Source organism: Microtus pennsylvanicus, chromosome 16, assembly GCF_037038515.1.
Source record: "Microtus pennsylvanicus isolate mMicPen1 chromosome 16, mMicPen1.hap1, whole genome shotgun sequence".
Lineage (NCBI taxonomy): Eukaryota > Metazoa > Chordata > Mammalia > Rodentia > Cricetidae > Microtus > Microtus pennsylvanicus.
The window spans coordinates 30,609,033-30,629,939 of NC_134594.1; the positions used below are offsets into that span (position 1 = coordinate 30,609,033).

Here is a 20,907-nt window from a genome sequence, read left to right on the forward strand (position 1 = left end):
TTACTCTTTTTAAAATGCGTTTCATAATGATAAATTTGTATTATTAAATTAAAAGTTTATTTCTGAATTATTTTAAAACTTTCAGATAAAAACTTCAGTGTTAGCCAGGAACGGTGGCATTAGCCTTTCCTTCCAGTGCTTGGGAGACAGAGGCAGGCCTGTGAGTTCAGGGCAAACCTGGTCTACAGAGTTCCAGGAAAGCCAGGGCTATGTAGGAAGAACCTGAATCAAACAGACAAACAACAACAAAAGATTTAAATTTTTTTATATGTGATGTTTAAACAAATTAATATTTTCCCAAACGATGGCTGCCAAGAAAGTTCCTTAGGTGAAGGCTGTTTGCGCCAGCCTAATGACCTGGGTTTGCTCCTCAGTACTCAGCTGGGGGAGAAGGGAACTGACCCTTGCAAACTGCCCGCTGGCCTCCATCCACATGTGCTATGCCACAGTTCCCAGAGACTCCCAAAGTAAATACATCTGATACAACTGTTGGAGAAAAATCAACCAGATGAATTATGAATTAAATTTTTATAGATTAAATTTTTGTGGAATTCATGGATGAAGAGAAATAAAAATATCAGATAGAAGTATTTTGAAGTTGGTAAATCTGTTCCATATTTGAAGGTACATTCAACTTAGGTATGTTTTAGGAAAATGAGCTGTTCCAATAGGTTCTCCTTCTGTGTTTTCCAGGAAACTTAAAGGGGTTAAATTACTAATTTTGGGTTGTTTTCTTTTGCCTTTTTCTAAACAAACTGGAAAATAAAAACTAAAAACAAACAAACCAAAAACCAGCCCAGCTTGCTGTTTCCCTTCTGTTTAAGGTGGGGTGTTACAGTGAGTAGTAGCCAGTCCTAGGAGAGGGCTCCAAGTCAAAATTAGCTAACTTAATAATGGCTTAGTCTTTGATAAGAATTTTCTGGATTTATAAGCAAGCCTTCATTTAGACTTGAGCCTATACAAACTACTTACACTTCTCTGGGGATTTTTGCCACATTTGACATTTGAATCCAGTTTTGACTAGGGGGGTTGTGCCATGTAGACCTCATTTGGGGACGTCTTTCTTACTTAGGGTTTCTATTGATACAGTGAAACAGCATGATTAAAAAGAAAGTTGGGGAGGTAAGGGTTTATTTGGCTTACACTTCCATATTGCTGTTCAGTATTGAAGGAAGTCAGGACAACTCAAACAGGGCAGGAACCTGGAAGCAGGGGCTGATGCAGAGGTCTTGGAGGAGAACTGCTTACTGGCTTGCTCCTCATGGTTTGCTCAGCCTTTCTCCTCCTCCTCCACCTCCTCCTCCTCCTCCACCTCCTCCTTCTCCTCCTCCTCCTCCTCCTCCTCCACCTCCTCCTTCTCCTTCTCTTCCTACTCCTCTTCTACTTCCTCCTCCTTCTCTTCTTCTCTACCTTGTCCTCCTCTTCCTCCTCCTCTACCTTCTCCTCCTCTTCTTCCTCCACCTTTCCTCCTCTTCTTCTACTCCTCCCCGTCTACTCTACTCCTCCTCTACCTTCTCCTCCTCCTCTTCCTCTTCCTCCACTTTTCCTCCTCCTCTTCTACTCCTCCCCCTCTACTCTGCCCCTCTTACAGTTTAGAAACAGGAGTTTCCCCGTGTAACAGCTCTGGCTGTCTCAGAACTCACAATGTAGACCATGCTGGCCGCGAACTCATAGATATCCGATTGCCTCTGCCTCCCGAGTGCTGGGATTAAAGGCGTGTGTCACCGCTTACCAGACAGCCTGCTTTCTTATAGAACCCAGGACCACCAGGCCAGGGGTGGCACCCATTCACAATAGCCTTCCCCAGTCAATCACCAATGAAGAAAATGCCTTACAGCTGTATGTTAGAGAAGTATTTTCTCAATCGAGGCTCCCTCCTTTCATATAACTCTAATTTGTGTTACAAACTGACATAAGATTAGCCAGCACACCATCTCTCAGCATGATTATAAATAATAAGTATTGTGCTGTTCATGATTTGAAATCTTATTGCCAGCGCAACTAATTGCCAAGTCTTAAAAGCCTCAGTTCAAAGGGAGCATATCTGCTGTAGCCCTCTCACAAGTGTGAGCATTGATCTCTCTGCAGGTTTGGGGGTTTTCACCCTGCTTTTTCAGTGTTTTTCTGAAATCATAAGCAGTATATTGGGACATGTATTTGACAAGCTTCTGTTACAAGAATAAAAAGTTCTATTGCCTACCTCAAATTTAAAATCATTTATTACCTGGGTTGATTTTTGTCCAATTTGAACAAATTACACACACACACACACACACACACACACACACACACACACACACACACACCTTCTTTTTCTTTTCTTTTTCTTTTTTGCTTCCTTTGTTTTTCTTTCTCTTAATTTGGCTGTTTTATTTGGCCTCTCAAGGACAGGTAGCTGAACTTAGCTTCTTGGGGTACAGACTGGGACCATAAGGTCAGTAACAGTAGGTTCTCCCTCTTAAGGACCCTGGAGTTGGAAATGGGTGTGACATACGTCTGTGTGTTGACTGTTGAGGAGGAACAGGCTGTGTTCTATCTCATTGTGGACTGGGGTAGAATACGCCTTCTTCCTTCATACGTAAGCAGACTCCTTATTTGGGGACAATATTTCCACACTTCCTGGCTGGTGATAGAAATTAAGTCTGGTAATGAAGAAGTTAACCTGAGATAGTCTATGCATTAGTCTTAAAAGTGTATGTGCTACTCTCAAGTTAGGACCTGTTAGAGCCAGTCTTCCCTAACCTTCAAAAAAGGAAATCATACATGTTCAGACCCGAATGTGTTCAATGGGCCTTGATGGGAAGAGCAGATGGCAGGTAGCCCACACCTTTGTGGCTGTTCATGGCACTGCAGCAAACCTGTGTAAGTTCTTAGTGTTTGCCTGTTCATCTTTATTACAAGACTTGCATTTCATAAAGCCCCAGGAGACTGACTTGATAGCAATAATTACCTTATTACTTTATTGGAAGAACATCTGGTAACATGCCAGGCAGCTCTTTTAGCAAATTCACGTTTAATATAGGTAGGTATGTGTGTGTGTCACTATGTCCCCTCAATGATTAAAAAATAGAACATTAAATTAAAAAATCTTTTAGAATTATATTTTAAAATTATTTTTAGTTGGTGATGTGAAGGTCAGAGGACAAACTGTGGGGGTCACTTCTGTCCCTCTACCTCGTGGGTCCCAGGGAGACAGCACATGTGGTCAGGTTCAGTGAAAAGGGACTTGACTTGCTGAGTCATCTCCTGCTCCCCACAGTGTGTGAACATTGGCAGTGACTTCAATGCCTTCTAAAACGGTTTGTGGGTGTGTGGCTATGAGCGTGTGCACCTTAGGGCCCCATTGGGTGCCTGCTACATTACCTTTTGAGGCAGAGTTTCTCCTGCTGCCGCTGCATCCCCAGCACAGAAATAATGCACACCCTTTCACATGGGTGCTGGAGACCTAAGGCAGTATTGTGCTCAAGGCAAGCTCTTTACTGACTGGGCACTTCTAACACTTCCTTTAAGTATGTTAAATAAATTGTACAAGTTGAAAGAGTGGTTTCAGTGTATTTCATCTAAATTTCCAAATTGCTAAAGACTTTTTACATAGAGACTACATACCATCACATACACTACTGGGGGGGAGGGGTTAAAGTTGCACACAAACCATCGCATACACTACTGGGAGGAGGGGTTAAAGTTGTAGTCTTTGTAACAAACTCAACACTTTCAACAGCTTATGCCTGTATTTCCTCAAAGACACATTATTCCTAATGAATTTATTTTTATGTATATATATATATGCATTTGCTTTCTTGCATAGCATGGCACATGTGTTCAGAACAGACCATGCCTTGCCAGAGTTAGTTCTCCCTTTCCACCATGTGAGTTCTAGGCATCTAATTCAGGCCTTCTGCTCCGTCAACAAGCACCCTTACCCACTGAGACATCTCACTGGCCTAATGATCTACTTTAAAAAAATTGTTATGTAGTACTGCTGATTGTGATAATTAATGCTAAAACAGTATTTGGAAATTCTGTCTGTATTAAATCCAGTCCTCAGTATTATCTTAATTTTTTGTGGAATCTAGTCCGTCATTATAGATTATATTTAGATTTATGTTTTTATAGACTCATACTCTTTAATCTGTTCATTTTTTAGTTTTTTTTTTAATCTTTGTGTAAGGAAATTGGCTTCATCAGTTTAGCTGGATCCATCCAATGGGTCATGAGCAAAGGGATGCTTATAGATCACTAAATAAAAAACTCAATAAAAGTAAATTGACTTTTTCTTCTGGATTTTGCATGGCTTGCTCAAGTTCTGTTGTAGTTGGTGTCTATAAAATGAAGACCTGGTTTGATCATGGGCTGCTTTCCTATGATAAATTCTTAAAGAGACACAGACCCTCAAGGAGAGAAGGTGGAATCAGTAACATGGTTGGTGAGATTTTCTCCCTTCTGAGATGAGGTCTTCATTCTCACCTCACTCTCTCCGTTGACACTGAGCATGTTACCTTGTGCCATTGCAAACCCCTTGCTCCACTCTTAGTTTCTATGACCTGGTGTCCAGCTGGGGACGTGTTCTCTGTCTAGTGTTAGAAGGCACAGCGTTTCGTTGTCGGCCCCCTTTCTCCATCACTGTACTGTCAGTTGTACCCGGCTCCTTTACAAGGAAAATGTGCATGCGAAGGTGCTCAGAGTCCTGTGATAATAACACACTGACAAAGACCCGCAAGGAAGAATGTGAGGCACTGCTTCATGTGTCTGGTCTTGGTTCTTTGGGTTATTTCTTTGTTTGTTTCAAGTAGAAACCCGCTGTGTACCCCAGTCTGGCCTTGAATTCATTCATGGCAATTCTCCATCTTAGTCTCCCTCGAGCTGGGACTCCAGGCACGACTCACCATGCCCAGATAAGTGACTGGCCTTGAATATCCTTGTCTTTCTCATGTAGTCGGAACACGCAGCAAGGACTGTAGAGAAATCCTCAAGGAATCATAGTTTCCTTTTGTATGTAAGGTTATTTTATAGCTCCTCCCTAGTAGCTGTGCATGTGTGTTGAATGTGATTATTACAAACCCTTTAATACTCCTTAGACTAGATTGATATCTTTGGGTCCTTGTGCCTGAATTACTGTGTTTAATCTGTCACTGGGAATGATTTGTGTTTATTAGGTCCACTTTACATACAGCCCTTAACCTTTTCTGCTATGGGAACATCATTTGCAGTAGTTGATTAAAGGGGACGGGAGCTTTGGAGATTGAGTCTGGAGATACCCGTGTCTGCTCTTGTCCTCCCCTTGTAATTCTCGTCTAGGCTTGGCATCCTGTCTGTCCCCAGCTGTGCAAATCTTGCTTTAAGGGACAATGCTAGGCTATGACAAAACTGGTAATTGGGATCAGGTAAACTCCAGTTTGGATCCCAGTGTCTACTTTATACCATTTTTACTTTGGGTGAGATTTTCAGCCTTAATGACTTCTTATGCATGAAGATACCTTTAACCGAAATAGGAAAATGTCTACAGGGAAATTCTTGTGCTGTTTACAATTTGGTTGGTATTCAGGAACAATAGCATATTTTTCTTGTAGGAAGGCATAGGTATGGTAACTGAAATAAGTAGGCGAGGCAGGTATGGTATGCCTTTATGCTTAGAAATTTGAGGGGTTTAAAAGGTGAAAATCCTCAGTTCTGAAGTTACAGTTTCCTTTCAACATTTGGTCGTGTTTAGAGAGCTCAAATTTCCCTTTAGTGATGAGTCAGGGAGTCCCTGAACACTCTTTATAATCTTCCTTAACAGGAATTTCAACCTTTAAAAAAGGTTAAGATATTCAGATGTACGATGTACCTTAGATAACTTTGCTTGAGAAAGCTGCTTCTGAGTGAAATCATATCCTAACAACCCACCGTGTAAACAAGGGTCCACCGCTCTGTTCCCACGCCTCGGGACAGTATGCTATCAGTTTGAGTTTCATTACTGGAGTAGCAGAAGTCCTAATGCTGAGTGAAATATGTGATTTTGTTTCCAAAGTAGAATTACATACATATTTGAAGTCTGGAATTTGGTTTCCTGTCTCTTTCATAGTCTTACCGTTGTCTTTCTCCTTTATTACTCTTCTTTTGCTTTAACATCCATCCTATTCTTTCTTGATGTTCTGACACTTCCCTTTCTTTCTGTATTCTCTAGCTTTCCTCCCCTCGTCTTCCGAAGATGCTTCTGAGACTAGAGCTGGAGAGTCAGGACTCAAGTAACATGAATGCCTGAAATGGTGGCATACCTGTTTTGTGACTCAGGCTGGCTCTGTTGCCTGGGGTTGTTGCTGGACTTAGGGATCATAGCCTGTGCCCCAATGAGCCAGAACTGGCTGCCTGTCCTTAGTAAAACAATTGAGGGGGTCAAATTAATTAGAAAGTGGGGAGTTATTTAATATGACCACATTGGGAAGAGGAACAGAGAGATCCATGGACCCTTTCAAGTCCATCTTCAGGGTTTCTCTAGTGTTCTTGACATGCAAGTAGGGTCTGAATAGAAGCAAGAGAAGCATTTACTATATAATCTGGTGTGGTGTGGCCCCTTACTTGCCTCTGCTCCAAGTGTCTCCTGCATGGTGAGTCTTTCCTGCAAGGTCATTGAGAAACTGAGCATCTTTCTCTTGGAGACAGTCAAGGCTTGATAGAATCAAGGCTTCACCCATTTCTCCTCCCAGCAGGGAAGTCCTAACCCTGACCCTGGCCCTAACCCCTAACCCTAAACTCTTGGGATCCGTTGTCAATAGTCTGAAAGCTGAAGACTGGAGCTCATATTTATTCATGACAGGCAGTGCATTCACAAGGGTAAACCATTCCACTGGGGCCCTTGCTCTGTTCATTGTTTCTTGGTGAATGTAGTTACTCCCACCCCTCAGATGGAATTACCCATTTTAGAAAGCTAAGCGTGAACTCGTGTGCCCTCATTGCTGTCTACACACTGGAGCGCCACCCACTTTCAAGTTACCTTGGCCTCCCCAGAGAGGCTGCTTTTCATGACTGTCACTTCCTTCTTTTATTCTCTCTGGTCTCTTGGTTTCCAGTGCTTTGTGCTCTCCACACCCCAGCCCTGATTCAGCCTCTGTTCCCTTCTCTTGTTTGGTCAGTCGGCGAGACTTGTGCAACATGGCGGCTGCGTTATCTTCGTCTCTCAGAAAAGCCACTGGCCAGATTAGTGTGGCCCTGGCTTCAGCTTCTGCTCACAAGCTGCCCTTGCTGCTCTGACTTCCAGACATGATTCCTTGGTGATAACTCAAATGAGAGATACCCCAAACATGCAATTTGCCATTTCTCATGGGTCAATACTTCACCCATTCTAAGGGCCTCCACGGCAGTTGGCTCTTGAGTAGGAGGGGAATGGTCACACTTACTGAACCCTCTGAGAACATGTGTTACACGTTAATCAAAAGCGTACTGTATGTAGAATGCCCTAAGTAACCCTGGGCTCTGAACTCAAAGTTTCTCCAGTTGCCACTATTTAGGGGTCTCAATGGGAGCTTTGCTCTGTCTAAAAATTCAAGAATTAAAGGCAAGAAAAAAATTCCATACATAACAGACAGCACTAGGTAACAAACGTTCCCTAAAATGAAACACAGGCACACAGGAAGAGGCGGGGAAGGAGGAAGGGAGAGAGGGAGAGAGAGAGCAAAGCTTACGGGGAAGAGACCTAAAAATCAAAACCCGTTTTTCCCTGGAGAACCAGGAGTTTCAAGTAGTCGGGATGGCCTCAGATGGCCCCTTTTCTCAAAAATTTGGATTGATCCACATTGACAGAGGGGTGGGCAGGGAACTCATAGGACTGGCTTTGAATATACCTGACCTGCCTGGATTGTTCTGCCCAAAGCGAGGCCCTGCTGGCTGGAGGAGAAGCTCGCCATGATTTTGTTTCCAGTCAGGACGATGAGGAGGAACTAAAAGTGGGTCATCTTTTAGTATTCTCTGTGGCCCTTCCCTGATTTGACTGTCAGGGGTCAGTCTCTCTCATACTCCCTCCCTCTGCTCCTGCTGTACAGATGACAGATGACTTCCTGGCCTTAGTGTCTCCTCCAGGTCAACGGAGAGTTTTTAAGATGCACAAGCTTCCCTAGAAACACAGCCCCACAGGTGTGGTTCTCCATCTCGGAAACCTCAGTGGCTCCCTGGAGAAGTCCAAATGCCCATAACTTGCTCTGTGATCTTTCAGCTGACTTTCTGCATTGAGGTGCTGCAGTCGCGCACTCCATGGCTGTGTCCCCTCTGAGGGGCTTTGGTAACCATGCTGAACCCTCCTGTGTGCTGCACAGCATTCTCTTCTAAGTGATGTGTTTCCCTCCCAGGTCTAGTTCAAGTATTCACGTCCTCGGAGCCCTTCTTCAACCCCTCTACTTGAAATTAGTCTTCTTTTCAAACCTCCAAGCTTCTGTGGTTTGAAAACCATGCATCACGCCTCACACAGCACCTCCCACTCATTGTGGTCTGCATTCCTTACCCAGGTGCAGCTCCAGACACCAGCCTTGCGCTGAGCACCCACAGGGCGACTGGCCTAGTGAGCAAGTGAATCAATCTGGGGCTTCTGTTTCCCTCAGGAACACAGCTCCCAGGAGACCCAGCCAGCAGAGGGCATCAGGATTGATCCTTTCCTCTTCCAGAGGGTGTTGAAACTCATTTACATATAGACTTCTCCCCACTTTCTTTTCCAGGGTCTCACTTCCTCACCTCACCTGTGGGGTTGATGTCAGGCTTAGAGGAATTCTGTTTGCCTTCATGCTGGGACAGGGAGGTTGTGTGCGCAGAGCCGTGGAGGTTCCGGCCTTGAAGCCACTGGTCTGAGTGCCAGTATGAGCTGTATATGTGTCATCGAGGAGATACACACACCCACGGCACGAAGTCGTCCTCTTTGTCCTTTTGCTTTCTTATTCCCCTTTACCAGAGGGCAAACTCATGGTGCCCACTTCAAGAATATAGTGATAATCAGAAAGGGGAGGGCAGGGCAGGGGACATGGCTCCAGGTCAAGCAGGAGTTTGGATCTCCAGAACCTACATACAAACTGGTAAGCATGGTGGTCCGTGTAATCCCAGAGCCCAGGAGCTGGCTAGCCAGAGTAGCCTGTGTGGTACCTCAAGGCTCAGTAAAGACCCCACCTAATACACACCGTGGGGAGTGATCAGCAGAGATGTTCTGCAGTAACGTCAGGTCTCCACATGTGCATTCGTGTGTGCCCACACAAACGTAAACAGACATGCACATATGCGCGCACACACATGCACGCACCCACACCATGCATGCACGGAGCAGTGATCCTTTTAAAGTGCCCAGCAGCACGGCGCTGGCATCACGGGCATTCTGGCATGGGGGTAGGGTGGGAAGGTCCTGAGATGGGAGGTCCTTGTTAAATCACCAGTCTGGGCTTATTAGCCAGCAGTTCCTGGGCTTCCTGTAGCCCACACATGAAGATGTTGTTTTGGGGGGAGGCAGGGAATGTGGGAGTGGCTACAGAAGTTACAAAAGATCCAGGATGTAGATTAGCAGGTTGAAGTTGTGATTTTTCTTGAGGCTATTATGCCATTTAAGATAGGCTTAGAAGCCAGTGTCTGAATTAAGTCCTTGGCTATGCTGCTTGCGAGCTGTGTGACTTTATGCAGGATGCCTAGCCTTTCTGTTTCTCCGCTTCACCTCTACCATGAAGATAATGAAAACACTTTATAGTCTTCCCAGGACTGATAAATGACAGAACGTGTTGAAAGCGTCGTCTACCTGCCTGGCTAATGCTGGGTATTATGCAATGCGTTCACGCTGGTTTTCACAGCTCCCGGTTTCATCACCGCCTTGTTACCAGCTAGCAATCGGAATTGCCTTCAGTGCCCACATTTAGTAATAAATAGCCAGTGCCCCTTAAGTGAGACGTCAGCGTCCTAGGCTGCCAGTCCTTGCCCTCTCGCCTTGCAGCTGCCCTGCTCTCTGACTAATCCTGTTGCTTTGTCTCCAGTTGACTCACCCAGCTCTGGGCCCCTCATTTTACTTTTGTGTAGCTCGGGATGGCCTGAAATTCTCTCCATAGGTCAAACTGGCCTCAGATTCATCCTCCTGCCTCAGCACCCTGGGTTTAGGGGCTATGTGTGTCTTGAGAGCTGGGTTGTTGAAGTGTGACTTTAACAGACACTTAGGGTGACTGCACTATCAGCAGGAAGCCTTCCCTAGGCCTTGCTGAAGAAACAGAGTCAGGAACTCAAGGTGTGACGGACCATCCGATCCTGGTGCCCACGGAAGCATGTGACCTCCTTAGCACATGTGTCCTGTACCTTTATTACACATGTTGGGTGTCCACACGAAGTTCGGAGTGTCCACGTCTGTTTCCAGGTCCGTAGAATACTTGGTAAATTCTGCACTCATGGGGTAGTATCTTGTAAATATGTTTGTTTCTGTTCTATTTTGTTTGGTTTTTCTGGGATAGCAGAGCCCCGCTTGGCCTGGGCTGTTGCGTTCTGGGCGATTTCTCCGGTGACAACCGTGTGTGAACTGGACCTGGGAGCTCCACTCAGTTGAATGACTTTATCCCTGTCTACTCGCTCCCTTCTCTGAGCTGAGAGTTCTCACTGCATCTCTGCCCTGCCCCCATTCCCACATTGGAGTAACTTCCTGTGGTTTCTCCGGAACATTCCGTGTGTGGTAATTACCCTCCCATCATTTCCCCTCATGGAAGATGTTTGGAGGCCTCGCCCTAATTATCCAGTGCAAATAATTATATCTTACCTTTTGACAGAAACCCTCAATTTTGCTGTGAGTTCAGCTCACAAACCGACTCAGAGTTGCTGCTTTTAAAAAAAAAGCAATTTTGGAGTTTATTAAGAAAGGTCTAATACAGATTTAAGCACGGGCTCCTGGGGAAGCTGCAGAAAAGGCAGGATTATATTAGCATTGCACACTGCCCCCGAGCCGTGCAAGCTCCTGATCTTTCTCTATACTCTTTCCTACTTGCCTATGGCCAAGTTCTATTATCCCATTCCGTAAGTATTCTAGAGTTTAGGGTTTGCCTCAACAGTTTAGAGGCTTGCTTGGAGAACGTAACTTTAAGATAAGAGTAGCAAACCTCCTCTCTTGGCTCTTGGCGGCTTTCTTGTACAGCTCATGCTTCTGCTGCTGTTGTTTTGAGAGGCCACCTGGAGAAGCTAGTTCTGATGGGCGATCCTCACAGAGACTCTGGTGTGTTGGGATTATACAGGCATAGGCCACAGTGCTTGACTGAGCAATCCGCTTTTATAATGGAATATAAAGTATTTGAACTTGCGAAAGCCTGATTTGCTATTGAAATTATATCTGGAAATACCCTTCTTCATATTGTATATATTAGTTGTAAGTCCATGTCGAGGAGATTGAAATCGTTATCAGAGGTAAACTATACAGGTTTTGCTACCCAGTAAGGATTATTTTTAACAGCATGGCTCAGATGCAGTTGCGTGCCACACAGTGTGAGTCTCCTGTGACTGTAATGTGCTCGGAAGAACAGTGCTAATGCTTTAGTGATGTGTGTAACAACAGTGATGATGTCACTGTGTTATCTGAGAGACCGAGAATCAGTCCAAAGGAGAGCTTGGGAATTTGTAATATCCATCAATGACAGGTTTGACTTGCCCAATAATTGATAACTAAAGCATTTTGTCAGTAGTCTTAAAATTCAACTGTTGAACCCTTTAGTTTTCCATGCCTCACTCCTGGTCCAGCGTAGCCCAGGTGGGTGTCATCCTTCCTCGGCTTGTGCGTGCATGCTATGGAAGAGCAACTGTAGGAAACTCAAGACTAAACTTTCATTTACAAATCTTTCCTTTTCATCCCAGTGTTGCGGAACAAATCCAGAATCTTTTAAATGCTAGGGCTCTGGGTTTTATTTTATTTTAGTCTGTCATCTTAGAGGCTGGACCTGGATATACTATTAAACTACCATCTGTGGCCCTGCAGCCAGCGCCCTGAAGCTCAGGCCAAGGCCTAGTGGGATTTACGGTCCCAGCAGTGCTGGCTCTGCTGCTGCCACCAAATATAGTTTTTAACAGTCTCTCTATTGTTCTGTTCACTAGTAAAGACCTGGGAGTCAGACATTGGGGTGAAAACCTGCTAGCTCAGAGAGGCTGAGAAGCAACCAACCGACCTTCCTTTTTGGCTGGAGACCCCACAAGAGAGCATCTCTCCAGCCTTTCTAAACCAAAAAGATCAGAAAGTTCCAAGTCCCCCCTCCCTCCTCCTTCCTGAGCATCACTCTGTCTTCCTGGCTCCTCCAAACTCTCTATGACTAATTCCTGTCAACTAGTTGTTGGCTCTGCCCCGCCCCCATCCAAGGTTGATTTCATTAGTGCATTCTTGGGTTTTACAGTGCAATCAAATATCCGGAAACAGGATTCTACTGCTGAGCTGTGCTAGGTACCCTGGAAGCCAAATCTTTTCATGATAAATGAGTGGGAGTTGACTTTTTCTTTTCTAGTGCATCATAATAAGGCCCCTTTGGGCTGGGTCTGGTGGTACATGCAGTTAATCCCAGCACTCTACTTGGGAGGCAGAGCTAGGCAGATCTTTGTGAGTTCCAGGACAACCAGAGCAAATTGTATGAGCCTGTCTAAAAAAAAAATGCCCCTTTTGATTTGTGTTAGCAAACATTTATTAATTGAACGATGAAATTTTCTCTGTCCACAAACTATACATAGTCTATTTAAGGAGTAGATGCATAATTAGGCAAATTATCACAAATCATTATGATATACAGGAGAGATACTGCACAGTTGAAGAAGTGATTGGGGCTGAGACTAGTGGTAGGCTAGGCTTTTGAGATTACAGAGAGTAAGTAATAGCAATTTGGGGTTTCATCTATACATACATGGGAACTTACAAGGTGAGTCAGAGGGAAGGTTCTGTGCACAGTGCAGACACAATCATGGCGTGTTAACAAGAGTGGAAAGGTCACAGAGTGGAAATGCTGTCAACAGAGCCATAATAAGTTCCCTCACCTCTGTGGCCTCTGAGGCTATGTGAAGAGAGAATCCAAGACTACACCTGGCAAGCTCAGTTAGAGGGAGAGTCCTCATGTTCTCTAAACAAGTCCAGTAGCAGCATCCACAATTCCAGAAATAAAAAAAAAAGCAACTGGGCGGTGGTGGCACACGCCTTTAATCCCAGCATTCGGGATTAAAGGCAAGCGGATCTCTGTGAGTTTGAGGCCAGCCTGTTCTACAAGAGCTAGATCCAGGATAGGCTCCAAAGGTACAGAGAAACCTTGTTTTGAAAAACAAAACAAAGAAATAAAACAACAACAACACAAATACATTACTTTTTTTTTTAAATGCACAAAGAAATCTGGAGTAGATGGGCCTAAATAAAATGAATCAGGCTTTGAAAAATCTTCTCACATAGTTATTACCAACCACAGGCCAACAGTTCCCTTGCTTATATACACACCAAGATTAGTATATCTGTCTGGGTTCTCTGCAGTCCATTTTTGTGTGTGTGTGTGTGTGTGTGTGTGTGTGTGTGTGTGTGTGTGTGGTGGTGGTGACATATTTCAGAAGATACCAAAACTTTGTGACATGTCTGTCTTTTTAAAAACCTCATCTTTGAGAAATGTGGTCCAGAATTACAGCAAACTAGCAACAGGTGTTCTATGTATATAGACAACAGTGGGAGAAATAATTGTTTTCAGCCAAAGGTGCAGACTCTGTGCCCAGGAAGGGTTTGCTGAATGACACCACCTTCCCCCTCCCAGACTGCACGTGACTGTTTACTGGCTTTGCCCGCAGCACGTGCCTCTTCTGGTGCTCAGCTGAGATGTGGCAGAGCCCTTTGCACTTGTAAGGAAACAAGTCTTTGGGGATTCCTGTGGGATCATTTTCACCCACTTTGCTTCCTCAGACTGCATCTCTTTCAGCTACTGCCTTTGGCTTTCCTCCACAGGCATTGGAAATCCATGTTTATTGGATCCTTCCCACAAATATCAGCACTCTGAAGGCGATAAAAGTTACCAGGATGTTCTGGGAAGGATGTGTGTGATAGAATGTGGGATAGTCACTAGAAGGGAAGATTTTTTAGACACACCTATTACCCATTATTCTTTTCCATAGTCCATGAATGCTCTTCACAAGATGACATCTAGTGGTCATTTACTTTCATAAACACCCTCTTAATGCTAATTCGGTCCGTTCATAAATCTGTGTGGTTAAAATGTGCATAATCTTTTCCAGATTCTAGGATAATAAATGTAAAAAAAATGTTTGCCCCCCCCCCACACACTTTTCCTATAATGCTTAAATGAAGTCTCCAAGTAAATGATCTTTTTAATTCCCATCCTTAAATAGAAGCAAAGCCAGGAGTAGAATGACTATGTGGGGGAGAACGTTGTCAGGCTAGGATGATGTTGTCTGTATGACTGCTGGGTTGCTCCTGGCTTGATACCGCCATCTTTCTCCCCCTCAGACACGGTGCCCTTTCTGTGAACTTTTTACATAGGAGTATGTATATTAATGGGTCCATGCAAATGTTCGTTGCTGCCAAAAAGAGAGCTGTTTCCTTAGCAACAAACAGTTGGTTTGCTAGCCGGCAATCGGTCTTCGTAGTTTGACTGTAGGTGTATGGAACTCTGACGAAATGGAAGGGGGCAAAGCAGACAAAGAACACGGCTATGACAATAAATACTTTCGTCTCCACCCTTTTGTGTCTGTCCTCCTTACCGGTGAACTTTCTGTAGGAATTGTATACTTTTTTGGTAATGACCACATAAAACAGAAGCATCAGAACAAACACAGTCCAGAAGATGAACTGGCATGTGTGACTGACCATCTGATGCCACACCAGCCCCAGAGGACTCTTCAGGGATGCGCACTTCTTCACGGACGATGGAGTCGCCTCCTTGCTGTTCAAGAGCATGTTTGGCAGGGAGATGAAGAACATCAGGAGCCAGACGAGAATGGAGACTAATTTTGCAAACGCAGGTTTTTTTGCAAAGCATTTCCCGAAAGGCCTGATGATCTTGAGGCATCTGTCAAAGGCGATGAGGCCCAGCATGATGATCCCCACATACATGGTCTCGTAAAAGATCACAGAAGAGAAATTGCACACAAAGCCTCTGAGTTGCCAGGGTCCCAGGTGGGAGTCAGAAAGGATTTTGAAAGGAAGCATTAGTGTCATGACCAGGTCTGCCACCAGAGTGTTTTTGAGGTAGATGATGAACGTAGAACTGCTGGGGATGTGGACGAACACCCAGAGGGCCACGGTGTTCAGCAGGAGGCCAGTGAAGAACACCACAGTGTAGAGGGCCGGGAACACCAGCTGTGTCATCCGAGTATCTCTGGGGCACCGCTCGGACTTGTTGAAGCCCTGCATCGCAGTGGCGTTGGCTGTCTCGAGCATCCGCTATTGCAAACGAACATGCACGCAAACAAACGAAAACGAAGAGCCCTCATGACTTGGCAAATACTACTTTTTGTACAAAAAAAAAAAAAAGCAAAGTGCATTATGTAACACATTCAGCAGATCTGATTCTTGGCTTTGAGCATATATCTCATCTCTGGTCCTTTAAAAGCCCCATTAATTTATACCCTCCTGAAATCCAAACAGTAAGCACTATTCGTTACATAGCAATAACGGTAGCCAATTTTGGACGTAAGAGACAGGGTAGGTTGCCATATATTACTTAGTGCCTTATTCTTGTAGTCTATGTTTATAGAATAGGATATTTAGATTTTTTTAAAAAAATAATTTAGCTACATTCTACCTTTTACAGCAAGCACATTCATAAGAAAAATCGAGACTGACCTTTGTTTGGGAAGATACTCGGCTGTATGTATTGTGACAGTCATTAGCTCAACCCGCGAATAGCTTGTGGAGTAAAGCTTCTGCTTTCTTATACTGGCTTTCCTTCCTCATTTTCCCTTGTGGGCTTCTGTAATACCCATGTTTTCTAGAACCTCTTTATCTTTAGCATTGGCCAGTAGTAGTTACTGGTTTGTGTGCGCTGAGGACCGAACCCAGCGCTTTCATTGGCTCAGCAGGCACGCTGTCACTCAGCCACATCCCTAACATGTGGGATATTCTATTAGGTTTAATTATATGTACGGGGGATGCATATGCTTGCAGGTGCACACAGAGACTAGAGGCGTTAGATCGCCTCGAGCTGGAGTCACAGACGACTGTGAGCCACCCGAAGTGGGTGCTGGGAACGTGCTTTTAACTGCCAAGCTGATTCTTCAGTCTCAAACTTCATTTACTTTTTTGTTATTCATGTTAAGTGATCTTTTTGAGTACCTCATCTGTAGTAATAGGAGTTTAGATGATGGAGAATATAGTACCAAACTGCAACTAAGCAAGAGGATGGTTCTTGATTTGAAAATCAGACACTTATCTTCTTTACCCTACAGGCTGCGCTTGGAAGAAGTTTCTGTGTTGAGGGACGGCCTTTTTCTTTCTGCAGACTTTGCCGTTTGTCTTTTGATTCCCCAGGTCTCTGGAGCATAATGTGCCACCTTTTCTAAGAAGTGGGAGCTGCTATCCCTGGACCTATTATTTTTTAGTATTTAGTCTAAACAAATGTTTTAAGATCTGTGCGTCTCATTTCCACATGTAACAATTGTGAAGACATCATCGACTTCATAGGAGTATTGGGGAGGCAGCTGGGTGGCCTAGCGCGGAGCATGTTAGAAAAAAAAAAACCTGAGAATGTCAGTCACTCATTTCTTTGGTTTCCTGAATTGCCAGTTTGAGTGACGATGCTGTATTGCCATTTTTAGAAAGCCATTTTAGGAAACCACCTGCATTCTTGAGACTTAAAGAATTTTGTGAATCAGTGCTGGGCCAAGATTTGTCCAGTGTTTCCTTCGAATCTCACAAAGTGTGGAGAAAGTTACTGTGTGTGGTGGTGTGCTTTCCTGCCAGACAGATGAAGGGCAAGAGGAAATTAGGTGATCTTAGTGGGGCGGTGTGGCTATCTATGGCAGGTTTCACTTCCATGTTTCTTGCTACACGTTTACTCTAGAGTTGAACTGTCTACAGGGTTTGATTGACTAGAAAATTCTAGTTGACTGGGTTTAGGATCTTGAATACATAGATTCCACACTTGAATTCGTTGTAAAATGGAATGCTCTGTGATGCTTGGGAACTTTGGTTAGTCTACAGAAGGTGGCACCCTTTAAAAAGATTTTTGTTTTACTGAAACATGTTAGGATTTCTCTGATGTAATGGACCATAACTTGAAGATAAAAACCTAGCAAAATAAGTTTTAAGCTATAATATTTTTTAGCCTACATAGCTAATTTTTAATTTCTCTATAGCCTACAATCCTATATAAAAATGAAGGCCTGGAAGGGTTCACTTGAAACATGGGAAATTCCGTACAGGATACTTTCATAATATGAGAACTGGAAATCCTATTTTGCTCAAATTTCAAAATGCTAAATGTGGGAAACTTTGAAAAGAGGAACTGACCAGCAGTGTCCATATCTAGGGTCACAAAGGTACATTCTTTTGTTTGTGAAATACATATTTATTGTGTGTGTGTTTGCACACGTGCGTGGGTGTGTTGTTCCTTCAGAGAGTCACTTCTTTCTTTTCAACATGTTGGTTCCGTGGATGGAACCCTGTATTTTCAAGGATGGTCTTCACTAGCTGAGCCATCTTCCTGGACTTAACACTGGTTCTTTTTAAATGAGAGTTTCAAAGTCCTTATCTTGGTCAGTAGATTAGCTGATCCTCCCAACAATGCTAAAATCTGTTGGAAAAGGTTTTCCCTTTTGAAGGCTTCATCTGAGGGCTGCTCCCTAGAGCGTTGCGGGAGCGCCATCTCAAATCTAGAGGGCTTAGGTTCAAGTCTTTGTCCACCTGTTACTTTTCTGGTCCTTTGGGAAGTTATTTACTCTTGCTCTGAAATGCTTGTCTTTTCTTTATGATGTAAATGCACAACAGCATCTTCTTTATAAAGTGAAGGGGGAAAAATGAAGGTGCATCTGCCACATACTTAGAATGATGCCTGTCGTGGGAGATGTTTTGCAAGCTTGTTAAGTCAACTAAAAAGAAGATTGGAATCCTGTGGGCTTAGTTCATGAAAACAAGGAAGGAAGAACTAAAAAACATGCAATGAATAGTTTCATAATTTAAGAGCCTGCCAAGTGGGAATAAACTAAAGATTAAAATTCTAGTGTGCTCTAAGGAAATAGAGTCGAAACTAATAAAATCAAAACAACCATGCTATTAGAGATGATTATGACAATCCTTACAACATGTATAGCGCTTAGCCCCATTTTAGAGATGAAAAACTAAAATGCAGAAACTAAACAGTTCCCCAAAATTGTGTTAATAGGGACTACTGCAAACCTACCACTAGCCCTAGGGTTTGAGCTTAGAACCTGCCTTAGGGCCCCTGCCAGACACTGAGAAACCAGCAGGATGAATCTGGAGGGTTTTACCCTATTATGTAGTCTTTGTGCAAAGAGTCACTGACTAATACAGGAAAAAGGCAAATCCTTGAACTTGCCTTGTAGTTCTGTCTGCTGCAAACTCGGGTTTAAGGTGGGAAATGTCAGTTGTCCAATGGGTACGGTCAGGAAGGAGCTGGGGCAATTTGGTGTGTAATGGGAATCGTCTGCCATTACTTCCTTTTTTTAGTCTTTGGGCATTTCTTAGCTGGGTCACGGTAGGTTGAGGTAGCTAGCATGTATCATGTACGATTTGAAAAGTTGAAGTGTTGGCTGTCATTTGGAATGAAAGTTGAAGTGGAAACGCCTGTATTCCTAGAAGAGACTTCTCATTTCATCTGAAACATACTCAGGTGCTTTCCTTCAATTGTGTGAGATAATTTTAAACTTTCCCCATTAGCACAACTGAAAGTGATAATTAGTTAAACAATCTGTAGTTTACAATCAGGTGTCCTGAACTATAGGGAAATGAGAAGCAGCAGTAGAGTCTCTTCAGATAACCAGAAACAGGCAGTGCATCCACAGTATTGCTTGAAATGCTTACTGTTGAGTTACAAGGTTTTCTATCATAAAAGAAAGCATCTGTTTGAAAACTCAAATTCATAGGAGATGGCACAGTAGGTAAAGCACTTGCCACATAAACATAGAAGCATAAATATAGATCTTTCTGGTATTGTCTCCCATTTCTTTATTCAAAGACTTAATGTTCTTGTTATACATGTCTTTTACTTGTCTGGTTAGTGTTATTCTAAAATTTTATATTATTTGTGACTGTTGTAAAGAGTGTCTTTCCTGATTTATTTCTCAGCCTGTTTATCATTTGTATGTAAGAGAACTACGGTTTTTTTAAGTTCATTTGTATCCTGCTGTATCACTGAAGGTGTTTATCAGGTGTAGGAGCTCCTAGGTAGAATTTGGGGGGGGGTCACTTATGCACACTATCGTATCATCTGCAAAAAGCGAAAGTTTGACTTTTTCCTTTTCCATTTGTATCCCTTGATCTCCTTTAGTTGTCTAGCTAGAACTTAGAGTACTATATTGAATAGATACTGAGAGAGTGGACAGCCTTGTCTTGTTCCTGATCTTAGTGAAATTGCCTTGAGTTTCTCTGAATTTAATTTGATTTGGCTATTGACTTGCTGTATATTACTTTTATTATATTTAGGTATGTTCCTTATATTCCTGATCTCTGCAAGACTTTTATCATGGAGGGATGTTGGATTTTGTCAGAGGCTTTTTCAGCATCTAATGATACGATCGTGTTCCTTTTTTTCATTCAGTCTGTTTAAATGGTGGATTTAATAAATAAATAAATTAAAAAAAAAGAAATAAAAAAAAGAAAATTAAAAAAAAATAAATGGTGGATTACATTGACAGATTTTCATATGTTGAACCATCCCTGCATATCTGGCATGAAGCCTACTTGATCGTGGTGGATGATCTTTTCGATGTGTTCTAGGATTCAGTTTTTCTATATTTTATTGAGTATTTTTACATGACTGTTCATGAGGGAAATTGCTCTTTCGTTATTGAGTCTTGGTGTGGTTTCGGTATCAAGGTATCTGCAGCCTCACAAAAAGAATTTGGCAATGTTCCTTCTGTTTCTGTTGTGTGGAAGAACTTGAAGAGTATTGGTATTAGGGTTTCTTTGAATTCTGGTAAAATTCTGTGCTGAAGTCATCTGACCCTGGACTTTATTTTATTTATTTGTTTGTTTATTTATTAACTTATCTTAGGAGACTTTTAATTACTACTTCTATTCCTTAGCAGTTAAATGTCTATTTAGATTGTTTATCTGGTCTTGATTTAACTTTGGTATGTGGCTTTGTCATGAAATATCTTTTCTCCATCCACAATTGATTGAAAATTTTGCTGGCTATAGTAGTCTGGACTGGCATGAGTGGTCTCTTAGTGTCTGCAAGACACCTGGCCAGGCCCTTCTGGCTTTTAGAGTCTCCATTGAGAAGTTGGATATAATTCTGATGAGTCTGCCTTTATCTATTACTTGGCCTTTTCCTTTGCAGCTTTTAATATTCTTTCTTCATGTTTTTAATGTTTTGGTTATGTGGTAAGGGGGCTTTTATTCTGGTCTCGTCTATTTGGTGTTCTGCAGGATTCTTGTACCTGTATAGGCATAGGCATGTCTTTCTTTAGCTTGGGAAAATTCTTTTTTATGATTTCGTGAACTATATTTCTGCGCCTTAGGATTCTTCTCTTTCTATTCTTATTATTCTTAGGTTTGGTGTCTCCCAAATTCTGGATATTTTGTGTTAGAAATCTTTTAGATTTAATATTTTCTTTTATCAGTGAATTTATTTTTTCTATCATATCTTCAACCCCTGAGATTCTCTGTTCCATCTCTTTTATTCTGTGGGTGATGCCTGCGTCTGCTTACCCAGACTTCATTTCCAGAATTCCCTCAGTTTGTGTTTTTCTTATTACTTCTATTTTGATTTCCAGGTCTTGACCTATTTTCTTCACCTG

At 42.9% G+C, this 20,907-nt stretch overlaps 2 protein-coding genes across 12 annotated transcripts in view; one reads left to right on the forward strand and one right to left on the reverse strand.

Moving 5' to 3' along the window:
• Med12l (mediator complex subunit 12L) overlaps window positions 1-20,907 on the forward strand; it is a 305,880-nt gene that overhangs the window by 206,714 nt on the left and 78,259 nt on the right. The gene's annotated exons all lie outside the window — the stretch shown is intronic.
• On the reverse strand, window positions 12,619-15,834 carry P2ry13 (purinergic receptor P2Y13). The gene is made up of 2 exons (XM_075950618.1): window positions 15,773-15,834; window positions 12,619-15,370 (listed from the first exon to the last, which is right to left on the reverse strand). The coding sequence occupies exon 2, from the start codon at window positions 15,365-15,367 to the stop codon at window positions 14,360-14,362; it is 1,008 nt and encodes a 335-aa protein (XP_075806733.1). The 5' UTR covers window positions 15,368-15,370; window positions 15,773-15,834; the 3' UTR covers window positions 12,619-14,359.

What these genes read in the sequence shown, in the direction of transcription:
- P2ry13 (XM_075950618.1), bottom strand. Translation starts at nt 15,367, where the DNA reads ATGCTCGAGACAGCCAACGCCACTGCGATGCAGGGCTTCAACAAGTCC.